The following is a 27,770-nucleotide window of genomic DNA, read 5'->3' on the forward strand; positions in this document are numbered from 1 at the left end:
TCGAGTACGGCTTGTTTTTCGGATAAATATTTTAAATTTCAGTTTTACGATTTAGATTCCAGTAACCATTTCATCAATAGCATTACCATTGTCCCTATCAATATACCGGTTAATTGGGAGTAGTGTGCAAATTAACAAGCATCAAAACTTACAATTCAATATGCAACTCAAAACTAGAATACTTTATATACCTATTCTATTTACATGTATAGTATATATTTATATCGTTCATTTTATTTTTTCAAATTTTTGTAATAAGGCACACATGTATTTCGGTGGTGATTCATCATATAAAAATCGTCATATCACAACAGTGTACAATATATGTAGTGTAAAATTATTCGGTAGCATGATTTAAGAAACATGTAAAAATCGAGAGCCCAAATATACACTGATATATTTACATAACAAATTAAAATAAAAACATATTATGGTAATAACAAGTAGATAACAATCTAGGGTGCTAGTAAGGTAACAATATTAAATTACACACGCAAAGAACAATTTCAACAATACAATTATGTTGGACAATAATACTAATAATTCAATTTGTAAGTATATATGCTTAGATAATCTTGAAGCCTAGGGTGGGGTCTAATAATCTAATTTATTTACAACGACAAATTTCTTTGGAGAATAAGGTATGTGACTAAGTAAACTTTCCTTGAGTGTATCATCATATAAAAGATTTATCAATAAAAATATTAATGAAAAGAAATTGATAGAGCTGAGTTGAAGAAGTAGGTTCAGTTGAGCACTGCAAATATCTGAGGAACGTTAAATCACTATTACATATTTAAAAATTGACAATTTTAAAAATAACATTGGAAAATACTTTGTAACGTATAAATACTGTAATAAAATCTAACAATGAATTGGGAACTATAAAAATAATTTAAAGTTTCAATTTGAACAATAAGAAATATATTATCAACATTGAAAAGATGAACTTTCCAGTTCAATCAATAAATTATTAATAAAACGACACTGCATCTAGTGATTGATTTATAGTGATGTCTTGGGAAATAATGTAAAGAATAAATAATAATAACAAGCTCCACAACAGTCAGAAAGAAAGAATAAAAAACATAAATTGATGGAGAAGAATGAGGAAGAAATATAAGAAACAAAATAATGACAACTGATAATAAAATAATCAATAAATAGTTTAAAATTTTAAAACAAGAAAACCTCATGAATTTAAAAATAATGCAACTTGAAAAATTAAAAACTTGCAAAGTTGAACAAAATAATTATTTAAATGTTTAACAAGGGACGTTTATCTTGGAATGTTGGTACTCAATATCAGTTAACTACATCCTTTATTTGGAAAAAGGAACTTTGAGAATAATATTAAGGAAATAATCACAAATAATAAAACTGAGGAATGATTCAAAGAGATATGGTTCAACTAAGATGGAATGTTCCAAAATATTGGGATATATTCTAGTATGTAACATTCAAATACCCTGTATCAATAATGCTTCCAAATATAACAAATGTAATGTAATAAGTAAATATTATAATGTGTTGAGTGATGTTCAAACATAATTAAATAAATATAACAAAGCAAAAGTAATAAAATTATCAAACAAAAATTTATAACAGAATAATTTATAATTTCAATATCAGTTTTAAGATAAACCCATGATAATTTACAATTATCACTTTAATAATAAAACCTATGGAAACGAAAAGAAATAACAACGTGTTTTAACTACTGAAAAAATATAGTTAATGACTCATTGCTACTTGACTAAAATCTATGAATTGCCTGCTAAGGATAAACCAATACATCTTCTCATTGATAAGGTATCAATATTATTGTAGTAGTCACTTGCAATAAAAAAGGATATTTAAATGAGGGTTTACTAATTGGAAGTATGCACAGAAAACATTGATTAGCTTCAAATTTAAACAAATTAGGTTTAGGTAGGTCTATTTCATCAAAATTAGAACTTCCGAAGTAACAGGAATTTCAAGACTACAAGAAGGGCTCTCACATTGCATTGTGAGCATCATAGAAACCCTATATAGAGCTACTATATTGAAATACTTGTAATTTTTATGAAATTGTATCTTATTGGATTTCCATTGCAAGAGTGGAAAACGATTGGAAAAGATGTAGGAATTGGAAATTCCAAGATGAAATAATTCAATTTGCGAAATAAAAATATATAATCATCATTATTACCTACTGTAATGCAATATTCTACAGCAATTTTTGAAATCATTACAATTGGTCAAATTTGCAAACATTAATTTTTTGAACCACATCAAGAAGAATTCCGTCACAACGAAATGAATTTTAATAATATATGAAGAAAAATTCAATAAATATAAAAATGCTTTTCAAATAAATATAACTGATCAACATGAAGATGAAAAACATTGAAATGCATCAAACAGAACAATATAGTCTTCACATTTGAGATGAATATGAGATAACTTTGGTCAAACAAGTCTGAAGAAAGTTACGATAATATAATTTATTTCCTATAATAATTTTTACAACACTATAAATATAAAAAAAAAAACAAATCAATATTCTACAATATAAGTAGCGTACTAAATTTGAACTATAGATATGGAATATCTTATACAATAAGTTAAGAAATTCTATGATTTAATCTATACTTTATTTAACTCCACTATTCATAGAAGCAGTAGAGTTTAGGGTGGTTTTGAAGCATCAATAATATAACCGTTTGATATGATTTAATTAAACATCAACAATAATACACAGTTATTGCAAGATATAAGAATTGGTTAATAGACATATAAAGGAAATATTTTCCAATACTTTCCAGCAAAGCGTAGAACATTATGAGAATCATTTGGTCCCCTATAAATACTGTACATGGTAAATATTTGTCTGATTAGAATAATCATTCTCATTGAGTTATTTAACCCATATTAAAAATTTATTAAAATAGTGGGGAAAGTTTCATTTCATACATATTAATAAGAATATTTAGGAACTTCACATTTTAATAACTTCAACGGTTTTTATTTTGTTAAGTCAATATGTAATCGACATTGGATTTCAAAGAATTAGATTTCTGGTTAGTTTCTATCATTAGCATATTACGTAGAATACATTGGTTTCCATAATTATTTTTCAACATTTACAATGTTATACCTTGACACATGATTATAATGTTTTGTAATACTGAAATATTTTTAGTTCATTTACACGATTTTTATATTTACTTAAATTATGATTACTATGATTCGTTCATTAAGTGTACGCATTGGAACGGCTAATCGAGTGAAAGACTTTTGTACAAGAAAAAATAAATTTCCAACAGTCATCCAGTAAACAGTCAGTCTCAAGCTAGTAATCCAAATAAGACCCCATGTAAATCGGTCAAGTCATTACCCATCTCTTTAGAAAAATGACTTTTCACTCCGAAATTAGATGATTATACAAATTGTAATAATAGAAAAATAACAGAGTCTTCCCCTCCCATTTTTCAAATAATGCAAAAATATATGTTCCCCAGTTTCTCACGTATTTCACACTATCGAGCCCCAGTATCATGCACAGTGATGCTACTTATCTTTATGGAGAAAATACAGGAAAAACCAAAATGAGTTTTATAGAAAAATATCACGGAAAAAAGAGCCCAAGGAAATAATAATTATTGAACGAAAATCCAAATTTCGAGGTTGAGTGGTAGAGAGGACTTAAAAGTCCTAACTCCGCCTAATAAAGAATTTTTTCATTTCATTTCAAATCAAATGCTGTAAATCACCCCGAAGACTTCTCCTACTGCAAATATTGACAACAGGATAAACAGCATTTAATTTGGATTTTAGTTTAATAATAATTATTAATTTGAATAATTGCATTATCTGAGTAATTTCGATTTGTAGCCCAAGGAAAATTCCTTGGCACGGTACGAAAACATAGAAAGTATCAACCTCATTATGACAGAAAAAAATGTTGAATTTATATTGCACAAAACTTGAAGAGTATCACAATGATTCCAAATTGAAATTGGTAAAATTGAGTCAGATTCATAATTTTTACTTTCCTTACCCTAAACCCGAAGGTAATAAGCAGAAAACAGAGTTGAATAATTTGCCAAAAGATCGATCCGACACGAAAATTTGATGATTTTTCATCTATTGTGATTTATTTCTATAAGAATTAATTAAACGAATTTCAACAGCAAGAAAAATATGATGATTTCCTAAACCAGGCTTTCGAGTTCGAAGTTTAATGCACAATATTTTAATAAATTAAGATGAATAAATAAATAAATTAATATAATACAACAATGCCAATTTAACAGAGGATCGAGTTTGACACCAATATATTCACGATTTAACACTCCCGTAGGTTTGTTGTTTGGAACTTGGGGAAAAGGGACAAGGCAAAAAGTACTAGTGTCAACAATAAATTATTAAAATCAGAACAATAACATTTTTTCAGAAAGTGACTTTGACGATTTGAGACAAACGATTGAACATATACCGTAGCTTTCAACTGTAGCCTGAGATGGAAAGGCTGGATCATCTTGATTTAAATATATGACCTTTGGTTATAAACAACTGAGTATTTTTTTGTATCCTATGATATTTCATTATTCTTTCACTCCATAACAAATTTGAAAAATCTGTTCAAAGACATTGCACATAAATGTCATACGCATAATATAATATACTTTTCAACTTTTAAATATTAACTTTTCAACTTTTAACTTTTCAACTTTTTAAATAATATAACTTTTTTATTTTAGTTTAAGGTTGGCCCAATAAGACATAACAAACTTTGAGTTGTGCGCAAAATGCAATAGAATTACAATGAAAAACACTCTAAATTATTATGTATTCTGGCAAGACCTTTTCCAATGTTGACTTGACTTTTATATTTACGCATTCCTAAAAGATCCTGTCTAGTCATAAACGGATGCTAATAATGAGCAAAGGTCGACATTAACAACTTCACTACGGTTCTGTCATAATTATTTCAATAAATGAGAAAAAATCTTCAGTAGAAGAAGTAGAATAGCTCTATTGAAACGATATTATTACTTAATAGAATTGAGCAATCACAATAAATAGTATTGTAATGTTGAATGGGGAAAACGAATTTATGAAATAGGTAGTTTATATAATAAATAATGAAGACTAATTATTAGTCAATTACACAATACTGCAGTATTGAAACAAAAATACCCGTCAGGGCTTGAAATCATAAAGGGACGTTTACATTAGACAAGTTTACTTGAATTCAAGTTTTGTATAAAATGAAAGTATTTTGTAAACTTGAAGTTGAGTTTACAAGAACAGAAAATTGGATCCACTTTACAAATGTAGACCCTTCTTTAATTTCTGTTGTTGAAGTAATGTTGAACATATTTGACTTTTGGATTAAACTTGAATCCTGAAGGTGCAATCTAATCTACAAATGGGAAAATGAGTTGAAAACAGATGTCAGTCAATGTAGAATGTATAAAAACAACTGAATATAAAAGTGAGACGAAAACTTTAATTAATTAGATTTTTTCATGTATAATTATACTAGCAGGTGACCCGTGCTCCGCAAGGGTCTATTTTTAAACTTGACCGAGTGGAATCTTGAAGAGTTTGAAGTAAGCCTAGAACCATCCTCGGTTAATTAAGAATCCATAATATGCAAAATTTCAGTCCAGTAGTTTAGACGTGATGATGCGTCAAACATAATTTTCCTATCCCGTACATGTATAAGCCAGTTCTTTCCTTTATTACAGTATTGATAAGTTCTTCAACTTGGTACTAACATAATAAAGTGACAGAACTCAAATCTTGTTTAGAAACCTTCCTCAACCTGACAATATTCAACTGGTTATTAATCTAGTTACCTATTTTAACCATCCGTCTCTCTAGTTAGATTATAGTTCTTTATTAACATATGGTATGTACTTTTTAATCATAATATATTCATGTCCCATAAATGAAATTTGAACATTAATTCTGAAAAATCTAGAAGGAAAATTGAAATTTGGGCTTCGAGGTGCACGAGATTGATATTTTTAGAATCTATGTGCAAAATTTGGAGATCTATATCATTCCCGTTTCTCTGGTATGCAATCCACAAGTTGACATGTTTTGATGCGAACAAACACAACCCTACTCTTTCTTATTATAATTATATACTTTTGAGGTTATGAAAACTTGAATTCAATATTTGACTTCAAGTTTTCAACTCAAACATAAAAACAAACTTGAATTCAAGTAAACTTGTCCAATGTGAACCTTACTTAAGAATGACGACTAAGTAGTGATGTTGTCAGGTGGCAAACTCGTCGACCTGGGCTCGGAGCGACAGGAGACGGGCGAACAAGGAGGCGATGAATGGCAAGATGATGATGAGGATGATGATGACGACGACGACGATGATGAAGAAGTTGATGGAGTAGGAGAGACAGGAGGAGGTGGGGACCCAAGTGGTGATGGTGAGCCAAGAGGTGATGGAGATAATGGAGGGGATGATGATGGTGATGCAATTTCCTCGTCACTAAGTCTGCTGCTCGATGTCCAAGGATTATCCTGCAACAAAATTATATTTATTATTATTATTATCATCCTGAAAAAGTGGCTTTATAAGTGACGTTACAAATGTGTAATATTCATGGAAAATAGTAGTAATGCACAAAATTAAGGGTCGGTTTCCGAGCTCGGGATTTAGCCAAGTTCTAGACTTAAGGCTGTGCAAAGGCTAAAAATAAACTTTCTACTGGTGATATTTTTCATAGTTTTTTGATTCGTATCATCAAGCTATCAAAATGAAAAAGTTTTCTCAGGAACACATTTTTTCCGATCATTATTTTTTGAGATATGAGTGTCTAAAGTTCAAATTTTTGGGACAGAACATTTCAAATTCGGTAAGAAATAAATCCATGAGATTTAGTGGATAAATTCTTCATGGTATTGATGATTGAATAAAACAAAAATTCCCTGAAAATATCAATTTTTGATAAAGTTATTCAATTTACCAAAAATAACTTTTTTGAGTTTTTATTGAATTTAATAACTTTCTCAAAAATTAATATTTTCAAAACATTTTTGTTTTATTAAATCAACAATACCATGAAGAATTTATCCTCTGAATCTCATGGATTTATTATCTATTACCGAATTTGAAATGTTCTGTCCCAAAAATTTGAGCTTTAGGCGCTCATATCTCAAAAAGCAATGATCGGAAAAAAAGTATTCCTGAGAAAACGTTTTTATTTTGATAGCTTGATGATACGAATCAAAAAACTATGAAAAATATCACCAGTAGAAAGTTTATTTTTAGCCTTTGCACAGCCTTAAAACAGCTGGAGTCAGAAAATTGGCTTTCCGAAACGGGGCGTAGTCGCAGTTTTCATGACAATCTCTATTTTCCCCATTTCTATAATTGGAAACGTTTTTCCTTGACGAAATTAAACATTCCTAAATAATTCAAAATAGCTTGAACTTCCTTCCAAAATTTCCTTTATTTCATCTTGTGTTCAATATTCTAGTTTTTCTAAATTTAATTTAAAAGTGACTGTGACTATGACTACGACTACGCCCCGTTTCGGAAAGCCAATTTTCTGACTCCAGCTGTTCAAAGTCTAGAACTTTATTCCGGAGCTCGTAAACCGGCCCTAAAGATGTTTGAAAAGTCATACACTATTAGGCTCGTAAATCTTTATTTTATTAACTTAATTAAAAACGATGGTTAATGCTTTGTGACATTATGTAAATCAAAACACAAAAAAACATTAATGAATTGAGAGACAAAATACAATCAAGGATGTGCATCTCATCTACGTGTCGTTCAATTAGATTAGACCTGAATTAGAAGCTAACATATCGTTCTCAATATATTTTGACTTGAAAGGAAGCCATATGGAACAGATTTAGTGAAATGTCAAATGTAAAAACAAATAAATTTGGGAGAGGAATAGCACAAGGTTGCCTTATTTTTTCTCTCCCTATAATTTTTGATGATGTACTTATAGTATGAATCAATAAAGAATAAACAATAAATAGAAATAATAAAGAATAACAATAAATCTCATTCCTCTCTAGGAAAGGCCAATAAAAATGCACGTAGTACCACACCTACACTTAGCAGAGGCAGATTTCTTGTATGTTCAACGAAACTTTTGAGAAGTATGTTTTCTACTATATATAGCAGATGAAAGGCTCAAAATTGATAGCTCTGCTAGATTGAGTACACCTAGCTTAAAGCAAGTGTGAATCAACATCGAAATCGAATCGAGATTGAAGTGTCAAGAAGATTTCTTACGTATTTTTCCAGTTCATTTAGCTTCAGTGCATAACAAATCCACTATATGTCATCTGATTCATCGTTTTAGTTAGGTAGTGAGAATGTCCTAAGAGTGCTTGCCGGCTTAGTGTCTTAACTGAAGATGGTCTTTTCTGTCATTTGCAGTCTGTGGACATTTCCAGCACTGAATATTAACATCATAAATAATAAATATATAATTACAAATTTTAACAAGAATGACCCCAGTAAAGACGAATGTATACAAAATAATAATAATTTTTCACTGAAAGTTACTTACACTATTGTTTTTATTGATTATTCTTCAACATAAAATTGATGTAAATAATGACGCACAGAATACATACAGCATGGAAAGTATCAATTCAAACAATGCATTTTACATGACGCCAAGACTTGAGTGCACCAAGACTACGTCACGTGACTGCGCCATCTTGTTAGAAATTAAAATTACTGCTATCCGGGTGTTTTGAACGGGTCGCGGCAGTGAACGAGACCGATTCACTCGGATCAGTAAAGTGATCCGAACTTCCCATTTCTACTTCGCAACGCTATTCTACTATTTCATATTTTCTGTTATCAGTTTCAATATTTTAATAAATTATATTCTTTTCGCTTGGTTTGGCTTCATTTATTTAATATTTGTATTTTTTTCGAACAGGAAAAAGTTTTCGGCTGTGGTTTCCAAAGTTGTATTGCTTTTTCGAAATAAACTAGCATTTGGCGGTAGACTCAAATGAGGAGGCCATGTTTCTAGGTCTACAGCTCGACAACAATTGCCGATTTGGCCGCACCGATTACAGGGCGTTTGGTGGGGATGTTAACCTGTTCATCTCTGTGAAAAATACCTCCTACTCCTTTTCTGTGTCTTATGATATGTGATCGAAGGTTGAACAAAAAATGACCCTTGTATTTATGGCCAATCGGTGGTTTGAAAAAAGAATGACTCGTAAAATAATATAAAATAAATAGTGTGAGAATTGGTGGTAGAAGTGAATGCAGCCGTTGTTTTTCTCCCAATCATTGCTTTGATTTTGTGCTTGTGTTAATAACTTTAAGGGTGTAATCACATTGAATGCGTATATGTGCAAGTGCAAGCTTGGTTATGCATAACCAAGCGTGCAGAGTGCAGATGAGAAAAAAATCTGGAAAAAGCAATAGGAACACTCACATTGAACGCTTACACTTGCTCCGGCAGTATATGACACGTCAAAGTGTAATCTAATATACAGGATTGGGCAGGGAGGTATGGATGATTTGAAATAACAATTACACACTCATTTTTAAACGAAACACAAAAAAGTTTTTAGTGTGTACCTTGGATGTTGCCATTGTAAAAATAAAATAAAAAAGATTAAAACATTGATTATGTACAAAAAATAACATCTGTTAAAGGCTGTCCATTTTTGTCCATACACTCCTGTAGACGTCGTGAGAAGTTGTCCATACTCCTCTGAAGCATTGCATGTGGTAACGCTCGAATTTTTTGTGTTATTGTTCTACTCAGGGCTTCAAGGGTTCGTGGTTTGTTCATGTATAAACGTGCTTTTAGGTAGCCCCATAAAAAATAGTCACAAGGTGACAGGTCCGGTGACCGAGGAGGCCACTCCACATCTCCACGCAACGAGATGAGGTGTTCAGGGAAGGCCAGCCTCAGAAATCCCATAGCTGCTCTCGATGTATGGCATATCGCCCCATCTTGTTGAAACCACAGTATTGACGTTGTTGATACGTCGTCTTTTCGATTTTGCAGAAAGAAAATCACGCAGCATCGTTACCTAACGATCCGTATTGACAGTGACGGTTCGATCGTTTTCTCGAAAAAAGTAAGGGTCAATAATTAGTTTTATGGGACTACCTAAAAGCACGTGTAAACAACCCACGAACCAGTGAAGCCCTAAGTGGAACAATAACGCAAGAAATTCGAGCGTTACCACGATGCAATGCTTCGTGAGGAGTATCACGAAGAGTATCTCGTGAGGAGTATCTATTCTATCATGGAGCAATGCTTCAGAGGAGTATGGACAACCTCTCACAACGACTACAGGAGTGTACGGACAAAAATGGACAGCTTTTAACAGATGTTATTTTTCATACATAATCAATGTTTTTATTTTTTCCTCTTTCATTTTTATAAAGGCAACATCCAAGGTACACACTAAAAAAAACTTTTTTGAGTTTCGTTTAAAAATGAGTGTGTAATTGTTATTTTAAATCATCATGTATATTAGATTACACTTTGACGTGTGCTATACTGCGGGAGCGTTGCTTATTTGATGATGTTCCATATGACGAATAAGTAAAGTAAAGTAAAATGAAAAGTGTCTGTGTTGTACCTGTAGGGCGATCTGCAACGGTGACGGATGATGGTAGAAGTGAATGCATCCGGGCTGACTGGGCCGCCAGTTGATGGCACGCAGCTGGGCGCGCGTAAGCGGCGCTAGGTGCGGATGGGCGCGGCCGGTGAAGTGGCGGTGCATGGCGTGAATGGTGCAGCGCTGCACCAGTTCCAGGCGGCGGTGACCTGCACTGCGTTCGTGCGCCTGGCGCGCATCCGCCGTGCTGAAACTACGCCAGCACAGCATGCAGTGGTGCAGCTCACGATGCGACGGGTGTCGCGACGCCTGGTGTGCCATCACCTCTTCCTGTCGTTCAGCAACAACATTTATTGCAATTTATTTCATTTATCAATAATCATAAATCAATATATTATACAATAATTATATTATTTATTTATTCATTCAGTGATGGATACAATATCATTATCAACTATGAATGATTGGGAAAGGAACAAAATGCTTTAAGCCCAAAACTATTCCTCTCCCAAATTTGGATAAAAATTGTCCAAAAATAGGTTATGTTTATCACTTCATAAGTTTTGACCAATATAATTATATAAACTAGGAATTTGGAATTTAGATAAGTTGAAAACCAAATTAGATAAACAAATTTCACTAAATCATCACTGATAACTGGAAAATTTTATGAAACAAAATTATTCAATACAATACCAGACAATAATTAACATGTGTTCAACTCTTAGGATGGTCACTAACGACAGGACAAGTGTGTTGAACATGTGTGTACACACATGTCATCATACATTGTTGTGTTATCATAGCGAAAGGCTTCGAAATTTGTGTATATTTTGGACCATTAATATACAAATGGACTAAAAATTTGACTCAAAGTGAAGCAATATAGCCTACGTTTTAGACATACTTCTATTAAAACACGGAAAGGGAACACTTTTGGGCAAGGCCTGTTGGTCCTTTTCTGATCATATTTTTGATTTTTGTATTATGAAATGTCTTCTTCTTCTTCTTTTGGTTCCTATCCGTTCCGGATGTTGGCAACCATTCTGTCTATGATGACCCTGTTGACTGCCGCCCTGAACAGCTGTGCTGTGCTCATTCCATACCATGTCCTCAGGTTCCTAAGCCACGATATTCTCCTTCTTAAGGAAAGGCCAGAGCTGTATATTTAAAAATGAGTACCATGTTTAAAAGTCACGATTTGACAGTTAATTCGAAAATGAGATTTCTTCGGTGTTATGTTTTCTCCGTTCTTCTATATGGTGTAGAGTCATAGACATTGACAGCTGCAACTCAGCGCAAACTAGAGGTATTTGAATTGTGGCTCTACCGGAGGATGCTGAGGGTGTCATGGGTGGACCATGTCTCTAATGAAGAGATTTTAAGAAGAATGGGAAAGGGAAATGAAATTCTCAATACCGTAAAAGAGAGGAAGCTCCAATATTTCGGACATATAATGAGAAATGGAAGCAGATACGAGCTACTCCAACTTGTATTGCAGGGCAAGGTAGAAAGTAAAAGAGGTCCTCGAAGAAGGAGAATATCGTGGCTTAGGAACCTGAGGACATGGTATGGAATTATGTAATGTGAATAAATAAATAAATATGATACATGATTTTGAACCTTCTTGATTAGTCGAGAAGAATTAGCTGTAGTACGAAAAGATCTGATCATTGAGTCAATTGTTGAAATTAAAAAGATAAAATTTATTCTATTCTATAGTCATGAGTGTTTGCAACTTTGATCCTTGATATGTCCTTATGCGCGCCTCTCCACTAGGAAATAATGAAATGATGTGCATCTAACGGGTGATTCTCATAGAAAATTATCCTATGAACTTATATCATTGTGCGAAATCGCAATGTGGGACAATGAAGTTGGTGATGATCATTGGAGCTATAAATAATAGGTGTATTTAAAGATACAAGGATCATAGTTATCACGTGTACCTGGAAATCTATGTAAGAAAGAGCGCTCTACCTGGTCTCCGGTTGTAGAGCACTAAATTACGCCCAGAGGGATTTTGAATTATACACAATTTATAGAGAGAAAATTGGTTCTGGATTCCACTGTATCGAAACAATATATTGAAAAAAAGTTGCTCTTTTTTGACTTATCCTCGGTCTGATTATTCGGATGTTTGGCATGTAATTATAGATTGAATTTAATTATCTTCGGTGTTATGTTTTCTCCGTTCTTCTATATGGTGTAGAGTCATAGACATTGACAGCTGCAACTCAGCGCAAACTAGAGGTATTTGAATTGTGGCTCTACCGGAGGATGCTGAGGGTGTCATGGGTGGACCATGTCTCTAATGAAGAGATTTTAAGAAGAATGGGAAAGGGAAATGAAATTCTCAATACCGTAAAAGAGAGGAAGCTCCAATATTTCGGACATATAATGAGAAATGGAAGCAGATACGAGCTACTCCAACTTGTATTGCAGGGCAAGGTAGAAAGTAAAAGAGGTCCTCGAAGAAGGAGAATATCGTGGCTTAGGAACCTGAGGACATGGTATGGAATTATGTAATGTGAATAAATAAATAAATATGATACATGATTTTGAACCTTCTTGATTAGTCGAGAAGAATTAGCTGTAGTACGAAAAGATCTGATCATTGAGTCAATTGTTGAAATTAAAAAGATAAAATTTATTCTATTCTATAGTCATGAGTGTTTGCAACTTTGATCCTTGATATGTCCTTATGCGCGCCTCTCCACTAGGAAATAATGAAATGATGTGCATCTAACGGGTGATTCTCATAGAAAATTATCCTATGAACTTATATCATTGTGCGAAATCGCAATGTGGGACAATGAAGTTGGTGATGATCATTGGAGCTATAAATAATAGGTGTATTTAAAGATACAAGGATCATAGTTATCACGTGTACCTGGAAATCTATGTAAGAAAGAGCGCTCTACCTGGTCTCCGGTTGTAGAGCACTAAATTACGCCCAGAGGGATTTTGAATTATACACAATTTATAGAGAGAAAATTGGTTCTGGATTCCACTGTATCGAAACAATATATTGAAAAAAAGTTGCTCTTTTTTGACTTATCCTCGGTCTGATTATTCGGATGTTTGGCATGTAATTATAGATTGAATTGAAAAATTAGAATTACAATAGAAATTGCAAGCACAACATCTTTTTCATGTCTATATTGATTGAGTTAATTGTATTGTGAGTTATTGTTTTTTAGTACTATTGTGGGTTGGAATTTGCATGTTTGTATATGGTACCTTGTCCAGCATCCTCTTAAAGGTTTGGTTAAGGTAGCTTGTTTTGTCTCAATAAACTGGTTTTCTATTCTATTCTACAAGACTTGGTAATACTTGACTTCATAATTTTACGAACTAGGACCATTGTTGCTGAGGTTGGTATTGAGTAGATTGCATATCATAAACACATTCTTATGAAAGCCTCTTTAAAATAATTTCATGTCTCTCTCTCTCTCTTTAAAATAATTATTAATAATTTCATGTCTAAACTAAAAACGTTGGGCGCATATAACATAAATCCACATTACAAGTTTTCCACAATTCAACGTTTTTATTGTAGGCATATTATGAAAATCATAAAATTGGTAGCAGAATTTAACAATCCAATACATTGAGAGATTCTGAGAGGGGCAGGAAGATAATTTTCTTCTTGTTAGTCGACAGATAAACGTTGATTTTGGAGAATTTTGAATACAATTATTAAATATTATTGGTTATTTATCCTGTGGCTTAGAGTAAGATTATTTATAGCTGAAGAAGTGGAACTGAGTAGTCAATCAAACTTAGTGCAATAATTTTTTATTCACATTGATTTTGCCATTATTCAATGGGCAACCTAGTTAAATTAGAAAAATACATTATGCAGTAAAACAGTGATGCTTCATTTTGGATAAATATCATGATTTAATAGGGTTTGCAACAAAAATCAGCAACTTGAATAACTTTATTTGTACATCGAAGTAATCTTGAATTCCTTTGAAAATACGTTACAGTATTGAGCTTGTAAAATTGTTTGGATACAATTTTTTAGTACTATTCTATGAAACGTCTATCAAGCATGCAAACAAGAACTTGAATCGAGTTCATTGACAAGGGTTTCCTATTTTTTTTTATAAAAATGATGGGAAATCACATAGGAAAGGAGTGGTTTCCTACTCTGATAATGTGCACTAATTCGTATCACAATAATTATTATATTTTGTATGAGAAATATTTTTTTGAGATGATGACTTTCAAAGATTAGTACCCTACCCTACTACATGTTCATTATGGCAGGTAATCAAGGAAATACTAGTACGATAAAATCACACAGAATATAACAGATAACAGTAATCAACAGGAAGGTATAGAGGAAATAAAAATGACAATATTCAATTCAAATTTGATCACACTGATTTGCATGATGCGATACGATTAAGTTGAATAATATTAAAAATAAAACATAGAAGTGCTACCTTATATATGGACATTATTTATTCTGTCAATTTACTTTGTCTTTTTTTAGGGCTAATTTTAATATAAATAGAAATTATAAATAAAAATATTAATCTGAGTACACTTTTAAATTATTTTGTCACTACATGTTTCGGCTACTTTTGTCTATCTTGAAAATGACATTAGTAGCCGAAACATGTCGTGACAAAATAATTTAAAAGTGTAATCAGATTATTATATTTATAAGCCTACTTTATTTAATTAGGACTTTATATTATTAAGTAGCAGTTTTTTGTAACAGTTTTTATGTAGAGTATTTCTCAAACTCTAAATAAAAAATAAGAGAAAATGGAAATCGACTAAACTTATAATTTTGAATTAATTCAACAGTACGCATTATCAACTGATTTTCAATTTTGAAACTTGACACTTGGTTTCATTTCGAATTTAAAGATTCTTATACTTTTAATATTGAAATCAAAGATACAAGATACGGAATTCAGATTGATAAAAGATTTGAATAGAAATACAGTACTTGAAAATCAAATTCACGAAGTCACAGAAAATAAGATAGTACATACAGTATAATATAAAAAAATTAGTTAATTTATGAATTTAAATAATACATTTTGATAAAGCACGATTAAAATGATTGATAATTAATAATTAGTGATTAGTTTTTGGAAACAATTTTTACTTGCAAGACAGACTACTCTATCCTATGAGATAGTTTGTATGATTTTGGGAAAATGAGAATTAATTTTGTTATTACTCCCTGATTAGAGAAAACCTAATGAAATGTCGTTCAACGTTGAAACTGCTCAACAAATGCAGTATCATGCGACGAAATAATAATTATAATATTAATCATCCAATTTTATGGTAAGAAAATTAAGAGCTTTTTAGAATTTGGATACGTTGCAGTTAACTTGTAGCAAAACTTCATTTTCAATTGAAAATGAACAATTAATCTGAACTGACTAGTTATGTAAAATTATTTTGCGATTTTCATTTATTGATGATTGTGAAAAATTTCGAAATAAATAAATTGATTTTACCTTGTTGTTGAATATGAGCAGACATCTCTGACAATGGAACAGGTGATCAGAAATGGACTTGGGCGACCTCTTGACCTCTCTTTCCGATGACTGCGCTCTATCTCTGTCTTCCAACGGCCGCTTTTGCCCTCTCTCACTCCCACCAAGGCTTTCACAGTCGGAATAACGACCGCTCCGCTCATCATTGTCACTATGGTCTGAGTGAACACTGTTCGTATCTACTACATTATTTTTACTGGAGTTTATTTCACTATCAACAACACAATTCACTTGGGAACGAGTCCTGTCAGCTGATTGGTGAGAGATGACACTCGAAGCACTCGATTTAACAGAGTTACTGTCATCAACATCATCATTGTCGGCACTACATAACCTATCATTCGGCGATACAGGTGAACTAGAGCAACAATTGTCTTTGTCTACAAGGTTTTCATCGCAATGCTGTTTGTCTATTGGATTTTCTACTGGCAGACTATCACAATGATCTTTGTCTACTGGATTTTCTATTGGGAGACTATCGAAATGATCTTTGTCTACTGAATTTTCTACTGGACGACTATCACAATGATCTTTGTCTACTGGATTTTCTACTGGGAGACTATCGCAATGTACTATTTCAGATTCTGTAGGAGAAAATTTCTGTTTTCTGCGAGCCTGTTTCCACGAGTAAAATCTACAATCGAAAAGTCGATCGATACTGTTAGTTTTCAAATCGACAGTCTTACACTTGCGCAAGGCAAGTTCGTCTAATAAATTCGTGCGATGTAAGCTTACAATGGGAAGATTAGCATCAGGCAACTTCAGAAAGCTTTTGTATAACTCAGACTTTTTCATTTTCTTTATAAGCACTTTGGGAATGACGTTTTCTTCAGATGACGAGAACGATTCTTGTAGATCAGGAGATTTTCTGGGTATCTTGTTAGCTTTCACTAATTCTTCTTCAGAGCTATCTCCACTCTTTGGACTGCTTGTACTATCTTCTGATAAGCTAGTCAAATCGGGATCCCGTTGTAAAATCAACCTTTCAACTCTAATCACAGGCGACGATAAAGGATTTCGAACACCTTCCACGCTGCAGTCTTTTCTTTGAAATTCCTATCAACTCTAAATTCTACGTTTGCTGGTCCCAGTTCAATGCCACTTTTCTTTGGTTTCGATCTTCTTTTTTTCGACTTTCTTTTCCTAGTTTTTAAAGTATTGAAAACTTTATCCCAAGGAAGACTGCACTTTAATTTAAGTTCTACAACCGGCGAACATGATTGGGCTTGTAATTTTCCGTTTACAGGAGAAATGCGAATTACATCTATTTTTCCTCCTTCTAATGAATACTCATTGTTTGACTCTTCTTCCTTTTTACTTTTCGACAAGATACTCGATGCACTTGAAAACGCTGACGATCTTGAATCATCACTACTGTAGCCTTCACTGTGAGAACTTGAAGGTGAGATGACTTTCTTTCTGATAGACTCAAAACCACCACCAACTGTTTCACAATTTTTGGCGGGCTCTCCACTGTAAGATAATTCAACCTCAGTCACTGATAGCTCGTCAATACCGTTGTTTGAAAAATTGCTTTGATTGAACTTGGAAGATCCATTTTCCGACTCACAAACCACCTCTTGATGACAATTTTCACTGCATTCTTCATTGTCAGGTTGTAAACTATGAGTTTCTAAATTGCAGACTTCTTCTACAAACATAGCTATGTTTTCTGCATTGTTAAGAGTTGCAAAAGACATTCTATTCTGATTCAAATTAGCATTATTCACGGTTGGTTCACTTTCAGATGAAACTGACTCATTCTCAGAATCTGAATCTTCAAAGTTTCTGGACGGCTTCTCCAAAGTTTCACTTGGGTTTGTGACTGGCAACGAGTTGAGACGTTGCTCACTATTATCAGTGCAAGCATAATTATTCTCGTCAAAAGTATATTCTTCCAACCTATGAGGTTCTTCTTCTTGCGGAGACCAACAGCTTTCCATAGCTTTACTTTCAACAACAGATTCGTTTATAGATTCTCCCAACCTATGAGGTTCATCCTCTTCTTGTGGAGACCAACAGCTTTCCATAGCTTTACTTTCAACAACAGACTCGTGTATAGATTCTCCCAACCTATGAGGTTCATCTTCTTCTACTTGAGGAGACCAACATCTTTCCATAACATTACTTTCAACAACACACTCGTTTACAGATTCTATCAACCTATGAGGCTCTACTTCCTGAGGAGACCAACACCTTTCCATAACTTTACTTTCAACAACACACTCGTTTATAGAAACATTTTGCTGTTCTTTGCTGGGAAGATAGATGTCTGAAACAAATGGATCTTCTGAGTATTCGACACGATCATTCAAACTATAAATTGTATCACTGTCAACTATCGCATTTTCTACATCACTTGAGGGGCTGAAATTGTTATTACTGTCATTACGGTGATAGTCTGTTTCATCCTCCGAGTTATCCCTGACTTCTTTACCTTCAGGGGACATTCTTTCACATTTATTTGAAAAATTGGTAGATGGTTTGATAGTGTTGCTACGATGTTTTAAATTGTAAATCTTCGATCTCAACCACTTTGTTTTATTCTCCTTGAAATGAATCATTCTCTTAGACATGTTGGAGAGCCGTGAAAGGTTTCTAGTAGAAAATAGCTTTCTGTAGAACGTGTTATTGGTTTTAGTTTTGAAATCGGAGCTTCTATCTTGGTGATCTACGATGGTCTGGTGATGTGGGTGGTTTTTTGGTGATGGTGGTCTAGGTGTGACACTATTTACTGTCTCAACAACTTCTTCATCAAGATTGTTACAAGTGAAGACATCCGAATTCGGAGTTACTAATTGGGATGCGTCATTGCTACTGAGGATGTCGATGTCGTTCTGCTGCATTTCTTTCGAACCAGAAATGTCTTCATCGGCACTAGTGGAGCTATTACTAGAAGAAGAACTGTTAGAGCTAGACGAGGATGACGATGAGTCACTAGAGCTACTCGAACTAGAGCTCAAACTGGATTGACCTTCGGAAGATTTACAATTTAATTGTATCTCTTGGTCTGGACACACTATTTCCAAGGGACAAGAATAATTCTTTGGTGATGATACATTTGAACCGATGTCTTCTTTCAAATTATTTGCAGTTTCTTCATTCTTAGCATTGTCTTCTAATAAAACATCCGGAGTCATTGAATCTTCTTGGAGTTGTACTTCATTATCAGGTTCATAGCTAGCATAACTTTCCGATTCCAATGAATTTGAAGGGTAGTTCTCCTTGTTCATTGAATCTGGTTTCAAAATATTTTCAGTACAATCTGTAGCCGGTTTTTTGAGATTTTTTCTCATCTCATACCTTCGGTTTGCATTCAAATTGTTTTTGAACCTAGAAATGTATCGCATGTTTCTGTAAGTACTACTGAAACGTTTCACATTGTATTTATTTCTTATAACTGTCATCGAATTCCAGTTTGGTTTCTTGATTTTTCTTTGGATTTTTAGCTTTGGAATGATTTTTTTCTCATCACTATTGGATACAACTTCAGTTTCAATCTCCTGATCATTTATGGACTGCTTTGCAGCAGCACCCAGAGCTTCAAGGCCTTTCAAATATGGTTTTGTTTGCAATTCAGTAATATTTTCAGTCACTAAATCTTCATTCTGACCTTCTGAATTTCTTTCGTCATTGGAAATTTCACGATGTTCGACTGGACTCATTCGACTTGATTCTACTTCATCGATTGTATCATAACCACAATCTCCATTAACTAGATGGGAAGACAGTTTTTTAAAACCTTTCAAATCTGAAGATTCAATACAATCGACATTTTCCTCCTTGTCTTGCTCATTATAACAATTGTTGATTTTGGAAATATCTTCTTTCTGAGCCATCATTGCCGCAGACGCAAGCAGATCGATTTTATTCTTATAATGATGCGTGGTGCCATCGAATTCCATAGAATTGTGCATTGAGAAGTGAGTTTCATTGGATTCGTCTGTCCTGAATGGATGTGTCTTTTCTTCATTATCCAATTCAGGGGAATTTGGGGTTTCAAGAGATTGAACATCAAATGTTCTATTATCAGCTTCAGTTTCTGAGATCATACCTTCAGTTACAGGTGTTCTTGTACATGTCCTTTGATAAGGAGATGAATGATGAAATTCTTCAGAGTTTTTTCTTCTGGCAACTTTCGGTTTAGGCCGAGTAGACTTTGAAATTTTTACTTCTTGATGATTTTCGATGACAGAAGCTGATGATTCGTCAAGTGAGACTGGAGAATTATTTTGTTGAGGTGGAGAATTATTTTGTTGAGGTGGAGAATTACTTTGTTGAGGTGGAGAATTACTTTGTTGAGGTGGAGATTTATTTTGTTGAGGTGGAATTCCAGTTGAATCTATTTTCTTTGATTCCATAGATCCACATTCTTCCCGGTCGATAACATGCGTTTCAGAATCACAAATTTTACCGCAAATCATAAGTGCATTATCAATTTCTACATTATCTTTGTCTGGAGCTCTTGATGTATTACAGCAGTTATTTGTCGAGTTTTGCTCCTTAACTTCATCATCAAATAAATACTTATTAACCTCATTATTGTCGATTTCCTTTTCAAAATTTTCACACTGGTCAATGCAACTTTTAGAGGAATCAATCTCTCTTTCTTCAACTATTTTATCCGGTGATTTCACAGCTTCTTTCTCTTCTACAATAGATTCCTTGCTGAATGTTTCAGGAAGACTGCTAGGATTATCTTGATTATTTTCAGAATTGGAGTTTGAATTAATAAGTGTATCTGTGACTGAGTTATGTTTTTCCAAAAGTTTATCATCACCAAAAGTGGGGAACCCACATGAATCATTGCACGTTTTATTCAAAGCACTTTCTTTAAGATTTTCACAGTGGTTCTCTTCACTTTTGGCTATCTTTTCATCACCTTTCTTCCCACATTGAATAACAGTGCTGTCCAGAATTTTGTTATCAGTAGAATTCGACATAGGCATGTGTGGAATTTCAGCCGATTTTTCTATGTTGGACAAACCACAAGAGGTTTCAACCCCACTGTCATCATCTACAACTGTTTGTACATTACCACCACTTCTTAGGGGTTTTCGGCTATCGTTATTTATCACAGTTTTCCTGATAGCTGTAATGTTTGGAGAATTTGACTTGCATGTTTCATCTGCATTGATTGAACATTCCTTAAGAATTGAGTTAGGTTCTACTGCAGCTACGACCTCGTTTCTACAGTCATTATGCACAGATTCAACTTGTAATTTACATGCTGATCTTTCTATTATTGCATTGTTTCCATCACTACTGAGCAATTTTGTTGATGAACAATTTGATTTGAGATCTAATGGAAGTTTGTCATCGTTTGAAATCAGGTTCTCTGACGATTTTTGAGAAACAACAGTATTAGTGCATCCAATACTTCCTGGACTAAACGTAGTTAGAGAAGAAGAATGTTGGTCACAAGCTAGAGGTTGATGAGAATTCTCTAATGCGCATGCTGACATCACAATTCTATCTTCATTGAGATCATTGTTTGATGAAACTTCGCTTCTATTCAATTGCTCTGTAACATTATTTGAAGAGATTGTAGATCCAAGTGATGAAGACAGATCATTTGAGGAGGAGGAAATATTGCTTATTGAAGGTTTTTTCTTACTTATATTAGATAGATTCTCATCTATATTGCAGCTCGAATTTACATTTGTTGAGATTCCTTTGAACTCTTCTGTTGAATCGTTGAGATGGCTCTCATGAGCAATTAATCTACTTTTGTCACAAACCGCGTTGGTCTTATTAAAGTCAGCATCACGAACCCAATCAGTTGGACAACCGGCAATTTCACCAAATCTCACTTTCTCCGACAATTCACATCCCTCTATGACCGTTTCCTTGACTAAAATTCCATCACCAGTCACTCTTTCGTTCGATGTTTTCTCTGCTATATTTTGATGTGAGTTGGAATAATCCGAGAACTTACAATCTTCCTTTGTAACACTGGTTGAGGGATCGGTGGAAATAAATTGAACATCAGTGCTATCAATATCGCTATTTGGAATCACTGCAAGAGAACTATCATCGTCTTCCAATGACGGCATGTGCAGAAGGTGAGCTCTCTTGTCGTCTTCAGTCATAAATCCTTGGGAAGATAGCTCAGAACACACAGTGTTGGCGAATTGCATGCATGATACGTCTGGAGTGGGAGCTGCCGTAGAAATCTGATTAGACGCAATCATGTTTCCAGTATTATCTAGAATTGGTTGATAATTCTCTCCAATAGTCGTCGCTTTTAGGGTCTCATTCTTATTACACAATACCTCTTCTACATTATTGAATGTGGATTTCTCAGTAATACTAGGACTTGTATCTGTTGCTGCTTCCTTTTCTCTTCCAATATCGTCACAAGTCAACAAATGCCGTAGTTGATGGTCGAAATGAGGCGGAACACACACTTCAGATGCTAACGAATTTGCATTCAAATTGCATTCTCCTATTGAGTGTAAGGTGATGCTTATATCATTTTTCTCGCATATTTTCTCCTGATCAGCTTCCAACATTCTACAGGAAACATCAGTTTTCTTCTTTTGGGGTTCATGACAAAGTGGCGGTACTTGCGCAATAGTCTCTCTCGGCTGTTTTGCCACGGACGTGATTGTTGTCAACATGTTGCTATGAATGTTGCAATCTGTGTCTGCAGTTTTCTGCGAGGGTGATGACTGATCGGACAATGGTGAAATGTTGCTACTGCAGGGCGAACTTGAAGGTCCACTTTGACCCATACTAGATATGACCGGCAAACAATGATTCTGTTCAGCTCGTTGAGTCAAATTCAAAATTAAAGTTTTATTTGTGTCCAAATCTGTATACATTTTAGACGGTTCCACATTATTCAATACTGCTTGTGGATTTTGAATAATACTTTGACAATATGAACCTTGGTTAGAGACTACATTACTGTCTTGCATTATATCTTGTGTATACTGAATACTATTTGGTTTCGTAATGTTGCTGATAATATTTGCTCGGCCACTGTCAACTAGTTTCAGGATACTGGTTGGTTCGCAAAAGATTTCACCAGGTGGAGAGTCAAAACTCTGGACAGTCTGAATAGGTGCCGTTGAGTTGGGAATTTGCATTGGTACAGGCATTGTTGGTTTGGGAGCGTAGATTCTGTTAGCATGCAAGCCTGTCACATCGTAGCTGTTCTCTGTTCGACGGGGAGCAGACTCTCCATAAAAGTTCACCAAATGCTCCAGAGGAGACTGCTCCTTTAGTTCAGGTTGATCCAGTGAGAAGCTGGGTGGATTTCTGGAGATCATAGCAACTGGCTCAACAACACTCACATTTGACTTCTTTTCGTAATGTTGAATGGTGTGGGGGTATACGGGTTGAATTGGGGTTGACTGGTGACTTTCCAGGACACCAGCTGGTGTTTTGTTGACATCTGAGTGGTCCCAGGAGCTGGAGAACTGTTGTCTTGAGGCAACGTTGGGCATGTGTTGAACTAGATGGTGGTGACGATGGTTGAATTGCTCTGGATATGCATTGTGAGGAGGCCTGTTGTCAGCCATCAAATGACTAGATTTACTGTTTCTCAAATTTGACTCATAAGTATTTTGTACAGGTTTATTCTTATTCGAACACATCATAATAGAATCGTGATCATCTCTATTAATCTTTTCATTTGAAATCACAGGTTTAGCAATTACTGGTTTATCAATGGTGTCTCTTCTGGCGGACGCTTGATTCGCTTCCCACGAACTGAGCTTGTCACGAACCCTTCTGATCTCGTGCTCTCCGATGTTGCGACAGTCGAGCACGATGACAGGTGCGGAGGTCGCCGAAGTGTCGAGGTCCAGGACACTCGCTCTACCCTCCTCCTCCTCGTCGTCCCAAGTGGCCAGGAACTGTCTCACATCCAATTGAGGCCTCTTTTTCTGCGAAGACACATCTTGCTGTGAGAACTGATTTGCAGATTTGCTAGTAGTTGAACTATCCTCGGGGGTGATTGATGTTTGACGATTATTCTCCATAGGCCTCATATCACTATAAACCTGATTATCACTGATTGGGTGATTTGCTGTGACCCTTCTGCAGTTTGCATTTGAAATGATTCTATTTGGTACAACAGTTGCTTGTTGGGACTGTGCATAATGGTTTGCAGTGATCTGAGAATGTTGTTTGTCAGCGATATGACAATGACTACTGGCCACATTACTATTACTACTACTATTATAATTACTACTAACTGATGACTGATGCATCGAGGAACTATTGTTATTAGTCATTCTATTATTAGGCGTGGAGAAACTGCATGTCATGAAGGACGATGGCAGTTCGAAGCATTCGGTTCTGAACGATTGCGCCGGGTTGATGTTGAGAGATGAAGCACTGCTCGAGGTTCCATTCATGATGACACCCTTGCGCTCCTGACTGGAGTGGTCGACACTGGTCTGCTGGAATGGTGCACAGGGCACTGGTTTCGTGACACGGCTCTCCTGCATTTGGTTGTTTTTGTAAGGGAGACCAACCGACTGGTGATAGGATGGCGGGGGATGCGGAGGAGCCCAGGCATTGGTGGCCCAGTAGGTGTTGCCAACCGGGTAGACGGGACAGTGAGACTCAATCACCGCTTTCGGCTCCTTCATCTCTTTCTGTCTGACGGGGTACTTGGACACCTGGTACTCGGCGTGCATTTGAGGGTAATTTGTGTTGCACTTGTCTCGCTTGTTGTAGGCGTAGTGTTTTGAAGGAGGGTAGTCGGTGTAGCGGGGAGGATGAGGCGGGGGAGGGGGTTGTACATGGTGGGATGGGAACTGGAAGGACGAAGGGGGAGGGTTGATTGGATAGCGATCATGCTGACAACACATTTCCGAGCACTTGACTGGGATTGGATGGTGTATGGTGCCGGATGAGTACTGTGGGTACCGGCCGTAGTCGTGCGACCGACTCGCCTTGTACTGGTCGTAGACAGGTTGGTGGTTGGCCGGATACCAGCCGAGGTTGCCGTCCAGCTGACTGGTGTAGTGTTGGCCCCAGGACGAGGCCGGCTGCTGTTTCGACGCCTCCATCGACTGAGATGTGTCCTTGCTGTTGCCGCCATCTTGGCCATGACTGTTGTACACTGTGCTTGCTCCTCCAAAGTTGTTCAGCATCATTGAACTGTCCTCTAGGAGTGATAGATTACCTGCAAATAACAAAAATGAGAACAATAATTAAGGATTGCACTTGAAGTATTTTGAAACAGGTTTCTGGATCGTCATTTGTTCAGTGAGAGCATCATTTTTGAAAAAGTAAGACTGTTGAGTATATCACTATTCAAAATACACATAAAATACCTACTTATCTTGTTACTTCCCAACTTCCCTTTGCATGCAAAAAAAATGTTTCTCTTCCTCTTATCAAATTTGTTAATTTTATTTCTTAGTAATGTACGATTCTATGATTTATTATGTATACTTATATAGGCACCTAAAGAAAAACCTTCGGGTTTAGTAGGATCTCCAATGTAAATATTTTGTTCAATAAAGCTTGATTGATTGATTGATTGATACCTTTATTCTGTCAGAGAATTTTCTGAATAGCTCTGGACTTCTTCTGTTTAAGAGCTTTGTTGCGATTTATGCATTAGAAATACTGATATAGCCTACCTATAGGCCTATAATAGGCTCTGTTAAATTAGTACTTATTTTAATTCATATTCTTAATATTTCCTATTGGTTTATTTCTTATTTTTAATCATTTTCAATTTTTCATTAACTTTTTTTCTTGATAATTATGAAGAACTTTGTTGTGTTGAATCGGGAACAGTTTTGGGCTATAATGCCAGTTGTTCCCATACCTGTATGTATTTTTTTTTTTTGTAAATAAATAAATAGTATATTTAGTAAGTGGACCCTGTTTTAATAATTACTATTCTGTTGTACTAATTCCTCTGACTGTTCTAATTTTATCTGTAGCTTTGACGTTTTTTACGACACTTTGTGTTTTATGACAATAAAAGGATTATTAGAAAATAAATAACATACAGTAACTTACTACTCTTTGTACATAAAAAATGAAAATGAAATACAGTGAACTAACAGAAATGAACCAACAGTTTAATTGCTGTAAAATCAAAATAATAATCAATTTATTATAATATTTTGTACTATCTATTATTAAAAAATTATCATAATATTCATTCCGAAAAAATCATGTTATTAGTTCAATTCATTTAGTTGGTACTAGACTGAAAAAATGAGATATTGATTGTTCTCTAACTGAGATATCTAGCATTGGAATCAATCTGCAGAGGATCTAAGATAGTTATGTTTGAATGAGAAGATAATAGTGGAAGAATGGGTAATAAAATAATTAATAAATAATGGGTACTTAAATAATTAATTATAAGAAAGTAGACGAATTTATAGAAAATTACAAGTGAATAAATTTAAACTATTATTGTATTATATTACAGCTACAAGAAATCCTGATTGTTTAAAAACAACTCGTTTGAAAGTTTTATTTTACTTCAAGATAGGAAATTTGTCTGTTTTTTGTAATGATTCAATGGTTCAATGATTAGAGTACAATGATTGAGGTCAACCTCATTAACCGTACAGCCAGTTACACACACATCGACTTTTGGACGTACGATTTTTTGGCGTCCTTATGAAATCTATCAGATTAAACGGAACTTGACAAACATCATCTGTTTGAAATCATCTGTTTAATCTAATAGAATTTATAAGGACGGCAAAAAATCGTATATCCAAAGAACGATATGTGTGTAACTGGCTTACCACAGCTTCAACTAAAGTTAACATTACACATACTCGTCTTACAGTTTGAACTAGTGATATAAATTGGAAGAGGAACAGATTTGTACGAAACTTTGTTCTGTATTCTTCATAGAGTAGCAACACTGAATATTGTTGAGGAAGTAAATTAATAAAAATATGCAACAGCATTATAACTAAATATGTACCAGTTATACAGCTGCTCTACTTCAAGAGAAAAAATATAGATATATATTATTTTATGAATTACGTGTTTGGAGTATTAGGCCCTTTTGCACAAAATCCTGTTGAATTTTAATTATGATTAAATTTCTCGAGAACTAATCAGAGAAGCTTGCTTCTCAGAAAAACCTTCTCTGATTGGTTCTCGTGGTATTAAATCGGGATTAAAAACGTTATAATGACAGTATTTGATCAACTTTGGTATTGCTATCCTTGTCTTTTGTATTGTTATCAACCGACAAAGCCGGTGGTACTATCCTTTTCAAGGTCCACAATGATGACAATAATGTTTTTGAGAGTGTAGAAATGTAATTAATTAATGCAGAGAATCGGCATCGCTATTCTTCTATCTTTATCCACTGCCATTATAACGTGGACCACACTATAGATACAGTCATAGCCACCTCTACAATAATAATATTATTAGAGGTGGCTATGATACAGTTTACTGTACCTAGAATGTATTCTAGGTACGTTGATACAGTTGAAAAATTATTGATAGGCCTACTATCGCACAATAAAATTTATTAGAAATGTATCAGTGCAAACCAAACTAGATAAGGTAATTGAATACAGTCAAATCGGAAATCATAAAAATAGAAATTGATGAAGACATCACCTGCAGATATCAATAGATAAAGTTCTATTCACAACACTCTTCCACAACCACACACAGTTAGGATGAGCC

The 27,770-nt window shown here is 34.5% G+C and overlaps 2 protein-coding genes across 2 annotated transcripts in view; both read right to left on the bottom strand.

Annotated features, from left to right (window-relative positions):
- Positions 1-6,042: 6,042 nt before the first annotated feature.
- LOC111045419 lies at positions 6,043-17,115 on the bottom strand. The gene is made up of 3 exons (XM_022330827.2): positions 16,083-17,115; positions 10,609-10,917; positions 6,043-6,540 (listed from the first exon to the last, which is right to left on the bottom strand). The coding sequence occupies exons 1-3, from the start codon at positions 16,914-16,916 to the stop codon at positions 6,265-6,267; spliced, it is 1,419 nt and encodes a 472-aa protein (XP_022186519.2). The 5' UTR covers positions 16,917-17,115; the 3' UTR covers positions 6,043-6,264.
- Positions 16,917-27,770, bottom strand: part of LOC111045403 — a 53,301-nt gene continuing 42,447 nt past the window's right edge. Inside the window, exon 2 of the mRNA XM_039420638.1 lies at positions 16,917-25,266. Within this exon, the coding sequence (XP_039276572.1) occupies positions 17,117-25,237 (8,121 nt within the window). The 5' untranslated portion in view covers positions 25,238-25,266 and the 3' untranslated portion in view covers positions 16,917-17,116. The remainder of the gene's footprint in view (positions 25,267-27,770) is intronic.

This window comes from Nilaparvata lugens, chromosome 2 (assembly GCF_014356525.2).
Source record: "Nilaparvata lugens isolate BPH chromosome 2, ASM1435652v1, whole genome shotgun sequence".
NCBI classification, from domain to species: domain Eukaryota; kingdom Metazoa; phylum Arthropoda; class Insecta; order Hemiptera; family Delphacidae; genus Nilaparvata; species Nilaparvata lugens.

Bases quoted from the DNA above. Each gene is read 5' to 3' on its own strand.
- LOC111045419 (XM_022330827.2), bottom strand. From the start codon at position 16,916: ATGAAAAAGTCTGAGTTATACAAAAGCTTTCTGAAGTTGCCTGATGCT. The intron at 10,918-16,082 runs GTAAAATCAATT...GCTGAACGACAG, and splicing joins TGCTCATATTCAACAACAAG to GAAGAGGTGATGGCACACCA. The intron at 6,541-10,608 runs GTACAACACAGA...ATTTTGTTGCAG, and splicing joins CGTTGCAGATCGCCCTACAG to GATAATCCTTGGACATCGAG.